The sequence below is a fragment of the Gorilla gorilla genome, chromosome 1 (assembly GCF_029281585.2).
Source record: "Gorilla gorilla gorilla isolate KB3781 chromosome 1, NHGRI_mGorGor1-v2.1_pri, whole genome shotgun sequence".
Classification (NCBI taxonomy): Eukaryota; Metazoa; Chordata; class Mammalia; order Primates; family Hominidae; genus Gorilla; species Gorilla gorilla.
The window spans coordinates 218,402,793-218,412,197 of NC_073224.2; the positions used below are offsets into that span (position 1 = coordinate 218,402,793).

Sequence of the window (9,405 nt, forward strand, 5' to 3'; positions counted from 1 at the left end):
ATCTCACTATGCTACCCAGGTTGGTCCAGAAACAGAAACAGACCCACACTAATTTCATAAATCAGATGACCATACAGTCATTCGATTTATGAAGAAAAGTGCCACATGGTGCAGAAGGAAAAGGATGGTCTTTTCAATAAATGGTGCTGGATCAAGCAGACACATCCATGTAGCAAAAAGTGAATCATAGCCAGGTGGGTGGCTCACACCTGTAATTCCAGCACTCTGGGAGGCTGAAGCGGGCAGATTACTTGAGCCCAAGAGTTCGAGACCAACCTGGGAAACATGTTGAATCCCCATCTCTACAAAAATTACGAAAATTAGCCAGGCATGGTGGCACATGCCTATAGTCGCAGCTACTCAGGAGGCTGAGGTGGGAGGATCACTTGAGCCAGGAGATGGAGGTTGAGTGAGCTGAGATCCTGCCACCACACTCTAGCCTGGGCAATAGAGTGAGGCCCTGTCTGAAAATAAAAAAATGCAAAAACTGAAATAAAATTGTTATAAGGTTAACACAGAAAAATGTGTTCATACTCTTAGGTTAGGCATTGATTTCTTAAACAGGACACAAAAAGCAGTAACCATAAAGGAAAAGATTGATAAAGTATAATTTCATTCAAATTAAGAATCTCAGGCCGGGTGCAGTGGCTCATGCCTGTAATCCCAATCCTTTGGGAGGCCGAGGCAGGTGTATCACTTGAGCCTAGGAATTCCAGACCAGCCTATGCAATGTGGCAAAACCCATCTCTACTAAAAATACAGAAAACAGCTGAGTGTGGTGGTACTCCCCTGTAGGTCCCAGCTACTTGGGGGCTGAGGCAGGGGGATCACCTGAGCCTTGTGAGGTCAAGGTTGCGGTGAGCTGTGATTGTGCCACTGCACTCCAGCCTGGGCAATGGAGTGAGATCCTGTCTCAAAAAGAAAAAAAAGAAACAGAGAATCTCCATTCATGAAAAAACAACACAAAAGAGTGAAAACGCAAGCTACAGATTGAAAAAAGGGAAATGCAATACATATAAATCCTAGAAAGGAGGCATATCCAGAATAAAGTATTACAAATCATCAGGAAAACAAGCATATCAATGAAAACTGGATAAAAAGGTTTAACAGGCACTTCACAAAAGAGGACATATAAATGGCAATAAGATACTCAATCTCAATGAAACCACACTGATATATTACTGCACCCCTACTAGAATGGCAAAATGATTTTTAACTGACAGGCATCAGCGAGGATGTGGGGTAACCAGCATATCCCTGCTAAATGGTACAACCACTTTGGGAAAATGTTCAACAATACGTAATACTAAAGTTTTATCATTCATATACCTCTAAAACCAACAATGCCACTCCAAAAATATACTCCAGACTAGTAATGTTCTATTTCTTGATCTGTGGTGGTTCACTTGGTCAAAATTCATCACCCTTTTTTTTTTTTTTTTTTTTTTTTTTTTTGAGACAGGGTCTCACTCTGCCACCCAGGTCGGAGTGCACTGCCATGATGACGGCTCACTGCAATCTCAACCTTCCGGGCTCTGGTGATCCTCCCACCTCAGCCTACCGGGTAGCTGGGACTACAGGCACACACCACCACACACAGCTAACTTTTGTATTTTTAGTAGAGATAGGGTTTTGCCACATTGCCGAGGCTAGTGTGGAAATCCTGGGCTCAAGTGATCTACCCACCTTGGCGTCCCAAAGTGCTGGGATTACAGGTGTGATCTACTGCGCTCGGGCCACCTGCACATTTAAAATTGTGAACTTCTTCTGTATACTTCAGTAACTTTTCCAAGATTTCTTTGACGCAAAGTTCTCAGAAATCTTAAAGCTAGCATTTCAGAATAGAAAAAAATAGCTTCTGGTTCACTAGTGAAATTTTACTAATAAAATTTAAAAACAAAAAGAAAGCTACTAACGCATATCAGCTCCAAACAGATTAAACACTACCAGCAGATCTTTAACTTCATGAAGCACTGGGATTCATTCCTTTGGCAAAGAAAGGATGAACAACACCGTAACCCAAAGAAAAGGTACCACTGCCAGAAAAGACTTCTTTTCGAAAGCAGCTCTAGCAGCAAAAGACAGAAGGAAAGCAAGGAAACCAGGCCAAACGTCTTGGTTAACTCTTCGGTGAAAGGACGCCAAATGAGATGATGATCTAAGAGGCCAGAAAGACAGACAGACAGGCACAGGGAAACCACAGCAACTCCTCGGAGTGCAAACAGCAACCCCACAATCCAACCTAGCGGAAATCCTGCGGTTCATTTGAGGCTTGCCCTGCTAGTCAGGAGGTGATTCAGTGATGGCTACAAACGCTCCTCATGTGCATCCTGGACCTGGCACACCTGGCTTGCCCATCACCAGCCTGGAGACACCGCCAGGAGCAGAAGCCCGGAGGCCAGTAAAGACCCCAACTTTGCAAGTCAGGGGCGCGAGCGCGCTCACCTCTCAGGCCCGCAGAGGGAACGGATTTCTGGCCTGGAGGGTGGGGTGCGGAGTCAGTGTCCTCTACAGGATATAGGAGGACGTGCCCCTGAAGCTGCTCCGTCCCTCCACCCCCTGGGATGCCACAGAACACCCGCCAGCGAGTTTCTTCCCCAGCGCCCACGAGAGCTGGGCTGCGGGCGGCAGCGGCAGGCGAAGAATCCAACGCGGGGAACTCAGGCCCCGGCGGTGCACGACCCCCCACACCCCCCACCCGCCCCCGCGCTCGCGCAACAAAACTTGCGACGGCCGCGCCTCGACCCAGGTGTGCGCCCGCCGATCCCGGATTCACCGGCCGCCCAGCCTGGCGCGGCGCCCTCACCTGAAAAACGCTGGGTGGACTTCGCCGTAACTTCCCATCCAGACGGCGGCCGGCAGCCGCGCCGCCGCGCCTCGGCCCAGCTCCTGGCGCCGCAGGTTGCCAGTCCCGCGTTCCCAAAAGCACCGCGCGCAGAAGCTCACTCAGTCTCGGGATCCTCACCTACCCATCCCAGTACCGCCGCTGTCTCAACCGCCACCCAACCCCTCGCCTGTGCCTGCGCCTGCGCCTGCAGCCCACTGGCTCCTCAGGGTCCGGATGGGCCGCGTCAGGAGAACCCAAGGCGCAGGCGCGGCGGGGCCTTAAAGGGACCCGGCGGCCTCTACTGCACAACGGGTTCGAGCAGGTTGGGGGCCCTGCGGGCTGAGAAAAGGAGTAACCTAGGGGATGCACCGAGTGCAGCTGGGACGGGGAATCCCTCTCTCCCCTCCGCCTCTCTCTCAAAGCACCAGCCCTCGACCCTCCAAATCGCTGATTTCCCCGGCCACTTGAACCGCCCCTGCCAGGTTAAAGAAGCAGAAGACACACCCCCTCGGAGGCCCGGAGCGTCCCCGCGTGCCCAAACAGATTTTATTTTTTTCTGAAAAGATGGTACATTTACATGGTTCGAAATTCAAATAGGGCCAGGCGTGAGCCCTGGAGTTCGAGACCAGCCTGGACAAAAAAGAGAGAGCCCCGTCTCTATTAAAAAAAAAAAATCAAATAGTACAGAAAATTGTAAAGTTAAAATAGGCATCTTTTCCATTCCTGTCTCCCAGTCTCACCCTGTAGGCAATCTGTGGGATGCTGTTCCTGTGAATCCTTCCAGGGATATTTTATGTACGTTTTCGCTTTTTTTTTTTTTTTTTTTTTTTTTTTTTTTTGAGATAGAGTCTTGCTCTTGTTGCCCAGGATGGAGTGCAATGGCATGATCTTGGCTTACTGCAACCTCCACCTCCCAAGTTCAAGCTATTGTCCTGCCTTAGCCTCCCAAATTGCTGGGATTACAGGTGCCCACCATCATGCCTGGCTAATTTTTGTATTTTTAGTAGAGACGGGGTTTCACCATGTTGGCAAGGCTGGTCTAGAACTCCTGACCTCGAGTCTTGCTCTGTCACCCTTGCTGGAGTGCAGTGGCACAATCTCAGCTCACTGCAACCTCTGCCTCCCAGGTTCAAGCGATTCTCCTGCCTCAGCCTCCCGAGTAGCTAGGACTACAGGCGTGTGCCACCACACCCAGCCTCCCTTCCCATTTGGCACGTGCCAGCCACGTGCCAAGTCCCAGGCCCCAAACTGGTTAGGGGTCAGGAAGAGCGTTCCAAAGAGCTCACACAGAAGTTCAATCCTAACTCTCCACCAAGGTGGGCGACACCATGGGGCTGCAATGCCTGCTTTTGTGCTTTTCAGGCACCTCCCCCAGTGCTGCCAACTGCCCTTCTGAAGGGCCTGTGTTTGCCACCCTCCGCCTTTGCACTAATTTGCTATTTCTAATCTGCTCTGGGCCAGGAGAACAGATAAAACTAGGGCCCTCAATGGTTTAGAGTTTTATAGTTCACCAAGTGCTCAAGGCACATTATCTTCTGTGAACCTCACCCCAGCCCCTAGGGAAAGACAGATCAGGACGAGCCACGTGACTGTGCAGGTCATTTAAGTTTCCATTCTCCTACCTCTAAAATGCTGAAAATAACAGGAACTACTCCATAGGACTGGTGTGAGGATTAAATATCCACGGACTGCTTAGAACAGGTCCAGCATATAGTGGCAATAACAATATTAATGAGAGCTAACATTCAGTGAGCACTTAGCATGTTCCAAAATCTGTTCTAAGTGCTATATATAGAACAGCTTATTTGATCCTCAAAAGAAAGCTACATTTTTAAGTATCATTACTTCCCCTGTCCTACAGATGAGAAAAATGAGGCATGGAGAAGTGATTTTCTAAAGATCACAAAACTGGGCTGGGCACAGTGGCTCAACCTGTAATCCCAGCACTTCGGGTGGCCGAAGCGGGTGGATCACCTGAAGGCAAGACCAGCCTGGCCAACATGGTGAAACCCCCGTCTCTACTAAAAATACAAAAATTAGCCAGACATGGTGGTGCACGCCTGTAATTCCAGCTACTTGGGAGGCTGAGGTAGGAGAATTGCTTGAACCCAGGAGGCGGAGGTTGCAGTGAGCTGAGATCATGCCACTGCAATCCAGCCTAGGGGACAGAGTGAGACTCCATCTTAAAAATAAATAGCCCAGGCGTGGTGACTCACGCCTGTAATCCCAGCACTTTAGAAGGCCCAGGCGAGGGGATCACCTGAGGTCGGGAGTTCAAGACCAGCCTGACCAACATGGAGAAACCCCATCTCTACTAAAACTAAGAATTAGCCGGGGGTGTTGGTGCATGCCTGTAATCCCAGCTACTCGGAGGCTAAGGTGAGAATTGCTTAAACCTGGGAGGCAGAGGATGCAGTGAGCCGAGATCGCTCCACTGCACTCCAGCCTGGGCCACAGAGTGAAACTCCGTCTCAAAAGAAAAGAAAAAAAATTAGCCGGGCGAGGTGGCGGACGCCTGTAGTCCCAGCTACTTGGGAGGCTGAGGCAGGAGAATGGCACGAACCCCGGAGGCGGAGCTTGCAGTGAGCCGAGATCGCGCCACTGCACTCCAGCCTGGGCGACAGAGCGAGACTGCATCCCAAAAATAAATAAATAAATAAATGTTAATAGGCACATGTAGCTAGTGGTGACCATATTAGTGCAGAGTCACACGCATAAGGCTCGACTGGTGTTATGCCCAAACGCTGACTTATTCTTCAGTACCCCCCAGCTCAGACCTCTCCAGCACCTGCTCAGAAGCTTCTTGGCTCTCCGCAGCCGCTGCACCTCGCGCTGGGCGTCCTCGTGGGCCTGCATGGTGCCCTCGGTCTTGTCCCGCAGGCGCTACGTCTGTTCCTCTAGGCCTACGTTTGAGAGCCAGGATTCCACTCCCCTATGTGCCCTCACCACCCTCTGAGCCCTCACCTCCCTGGGGTCCCGGACAACTCCAATCAAAGCCCCCACCCACCCACCGATGCCAGACAAACCCCCAGGCACACTAGTCTCCTGGGTTCTGACCCCACCCCCAGGGCTCCCAGGCTCCTCCCCCTTGCATCCTGGTTCCACTCTCAGACTCCTCCCTACCCTGGCTCTGCCCCTAGTTCCCAAGCTCTCATCCTAGGCTGTGATTTCCCTTGCTAGACCTTTTCCCAGGGTCCTGGCTCTGCGTGACCAGGGACCTGTCTCCCTCTCTACCAGGACCCTAACTCTGCCGCAGCCTCCTCCTTCCACCAGCTGCCCAAGCACCCATCCCCAGCTGCCCAAGCACCCCCACTTCTGGGCTCGGCTTCACCACAGAGCTCTCGGCCACCTCCTTGGGGATCCTGACACCCTCAGACACTATTTCTCAGGGCTCTGGCTGCACCCCAGGGCGCTCAGACTCCTCCGCCGGACCTGGGCCCCGGACCCGCCCCCGCCCCCACCCGGAGGGCGCAAGCCCCTCCCCCCGGGCCTCTGGCTGCGCCCAGAACGCTCAAGCCCCTTCCTACCTGGACCTGCAGCTGGTGCTTGTGCAAGGCGGAGTGGATCAGGGCGAGGGCGGAGGAGTCTCAGCAGGCCGGCGAGGGGCCTCGGCGGGGCGAACGGCCTCTGCCTGGCGAGTAGCGCCGCGGTGGGGACGGGGTCCGCTGGCCCGAGAGTCCCCGCAGGCTGCCCTCGGACGCATCCACGATGCACTTGGAGCCGCTCAGCTGCACGCCGCTCTCAGCCTCGGACAGGACGGCCTGAGGGTAGAGGAGGGAGGCAGAAGGAGGCCGCAGAGTTAGGAACCGCGGGGTTGGCTGGGCAAAGACGCCTAGGCGAGGCTGGGGGCCGCCTCATCCTAAATGCTGCCTCCTACAAGAAGCCTTCCTGATTTCACCTCCCCCACTAACTCAGCCCTCAGCTCGCCGCTGAGGCCTCCCGTTTATTGCAAAGACATCACTTGGCGTTGCTCACAGGTGGGCTCCGAAAGGGCCGTGCCTCCCCTCTGAGACTGGGGGCTCCCCAGGGCAGGGGCCAGGTGAGTTAGCAGGAGTGCTGAGCAGCTACAGCCTGGGTCCCAGGCCCCCACCCATTTGCAGTTCAGTCCCAGGCCACCGAAAGGCGTGGCGAGGGAGCCTGGGGTTTCCTGGCAGAGCCCTGTCTTCCCACCTCTCTGGGCTCACACCTGTGCCAGGTCCCTTAGGCTCTACTGTAGCCCCTCTCCGTCCTCTGTCTCCAGGGCTGCCTGCTCCTGTAGCCACAGGGATTCCTGGAGTGCGGTGAGGGAGACAAAGGGTAGTCGGGGTTCTGACTTATCTGAAACCTCCCCTTTCCCTCCCTCCCTGGCGCACCACTTACCAGGTGGCCTCTGAAGCCCTGTCCATAGGCCAGCCACCTGGTAGACCCCACAGCAGGCCCGAGACCCTCACTGAACAGACCAGGCCCAGAGAAGAGCTGTGTTCTGCCCCAGGTCACACAGTTGATGGGAGGAGAGCCGGACCTAGAACCCAGGCCAGGCCCCAGACAGGGGGGTGACCAAACCAGGCTGTACCCCAGAAGAGTGAGTGTCCCACTGGTCGGGGGAGGGAGTGGGGGGAAGCTGGGTTGCCAGAGACAGCATCTGGACCTGGAGACAGCAGATGGGAGTTCAAGTCCCGACTCTCCCGCTTACTGGCTCTGAGACTGGACAAGCATTTCCCCCTCTTGGCCTCAGTTTCCCCATCTGTGTCATGAGGATTACGCTACAGGGCTGCTGTGAAGAAGAAATGGGATGGAGGAGGTGAGTGTGCTTACCACAAAGCCTGCACACCTGTGAGGACTGAACCTGCCTGTGAGTGGGACGCTGGGGGTGGCCCAGGCAGCCCAGGCCTAAGCCTGTGTCCGTGGATCTGGCCGGTACCCCATCCCACCCTGCCACATCTCAGGGGCAGCTGCAGCTCACCAGGGCCTCAAGCTTCTCAGTGAGGTCCTTGTTGACCTGATCCTTCTCCAGATTCTGCTTCTGAAGATGCTCCACTGCCAGGCCCACTCTGTCACTCTGGAGTTGGGAGAACAGCAGAGGTGAGTGGGGGACCACCCCTGCCTCTCAAATCCACTAGATCTGTGTCCACCATGCTTCTCCAAACCCGAGGCAGGGACCCTAACATCCACCTCCCTGGCTGTGTGACCTTAGGCAAGTCCCAGCTCCTCTCCAGACCTCACACTTCTCATCTGTGAAATGGGAATGAGGTTGCCACCAGCTTTATCTCATGGGAAAGCATTTGAGGACTTGTCCAGGTGGCAGGAATAAGCGGCAAAAGTTCTTTTTTTTTGAGACAGAATCTCGCTCTGTCATTCAGGCCGGAGTACAGCAATGTGATCCTGGCTCACTGCAACCTCCACATCCTGGGTTCAAGCGATTCTCCTGACTCAGCCTCCCTGGTAGCTGGGATTACAGGCACGTGCCACCACGCCCGGCTAATTTTTGTATTTTTAGTAGAGACGGGGTTTCACCTGTCAGGCAGGCTGGTCTTGAGCTCCTGACCTCAGGTGATCCCCCCACCTGACAAAGCACTGGGATTACAGGTGTGAGCCACCGCACCCGGCCACAAGTTCTGTCATTGGAGGCTAAGCTGTTTATGATATACACTAGGCAAGTGCCTTCAGAACCTCAGTGGGGTGCCTGGGAAAACTGGCTGAGGTCACAGAGGAAGGCCTGACCCTAGTGAACAGATGTTCCCTTCTCCCCAACTCTCCAGTTTTACCTTCTGCAGGGACGCCTGCCGCGTGCAGCACCCACCAGGTACCCACCTGGCACTGAGGTGATCCTTGTCCAGGTCGCTTTGCATCTGCTGCTGGGCCAGGTCCTTCTCGTGGAGCACCTTGTCCCGCAGCTGCTCCTCCAGCTGGGCCTGCAGCAGGGCCTGTTTCTCCAGGGCTGCCTCTGCCCGGCTCTCTGCCAGCTGCAGGCCCATGGTCAGTCCCAGGCCGACCTTCTGGACATCTCCCCTCCCAGCTGCAGCAGGTCCCTTGGGGAGAGAGCACAGGATGGGGATGGGATGGGGCTCACTCCCAACTACAAATTAAAACTACGCTGGGGTCGGGTGTGGCGGCTCACACCTATAATCCCAGCACTTTGGGAGGCTGAGGCAGGCAGATCACCTGGGGTCAGGAGTTCGAGACCAGCCTGGCCAACATGGTGAAACCCCATCTCTACTAAAAATACAAAAAATTAGCCAGGCGTGGTGATGCACTCCTGTATTCCCAGCTACTTGGGAGGTGGAGGCAGGAGAATTGCTTGAACCTAGGAGGAGGAGGTTGCAGTAAGCTGAGATCATGCCACTGCACTCCAGTCTGGGTGACACAGCCAGACTGCGTCTCAAAAACATAAATAAATAAAATAAAAATAAAACTACACTGGGCTGGGTGCGGTGGCATGCACCTGCAGTCCCAGCTATGCAGGAAGCTGAGGCAGGATTGCTTGAGCCCAGGAATTTGAGACCAGAATGGGAAACATAGTGAGACTCCATCTCAAAAACAAAAGAGGAAGAAAAAACAACAACAACAAAAAAAAACGAAACAAACAAAAAAAACCCTAC

The 9,405-nt window shown here is 53.9% G+C and overlaps 2 protein-coding genes across 2 annotated transcripts in view; both read right to left on the bottom strand.

Annotated features, from left to right (window-relative positions):
• LOC101131274 (neuroblastoma breakpoint family member 3) overlaps positions 1-3,051 on the bottom strand; it is a 44,478-nt gene extending 41,427 nt beyond the window's left edge. The window contains exon 1 of the mRNA XM_063702015.1: positions 2,807-3,051. The gene's annotated coding sequence lies outside the window, so the exon portion shown is untranslated. The remainder of the gene's footprint in view (positions 1-2,806) is intronic.
• Positions 3,052-7,785: 4,734 nt separating this feature from the next.
• LOC129533533 (rootletin-like) lies at positions 7,786-8,781 on the bottom strand. The gene is made up of 2 exons (XM_055387068.1): positions 8,572-8,781; positions 7,786-7,857 (listed from the first exon to the last, which is right to left on the bottom strand). Exons 1-2 carry the CDS (start codon positions 8,779-8,781, stop codon positions 7,786-7,788), a joined length of 282 nt encoding a protein of 93 aa, XP_055243043.1.
• Between the last annotated feature and the right edge of the window lie 624 nt (positions 8,782-9,405).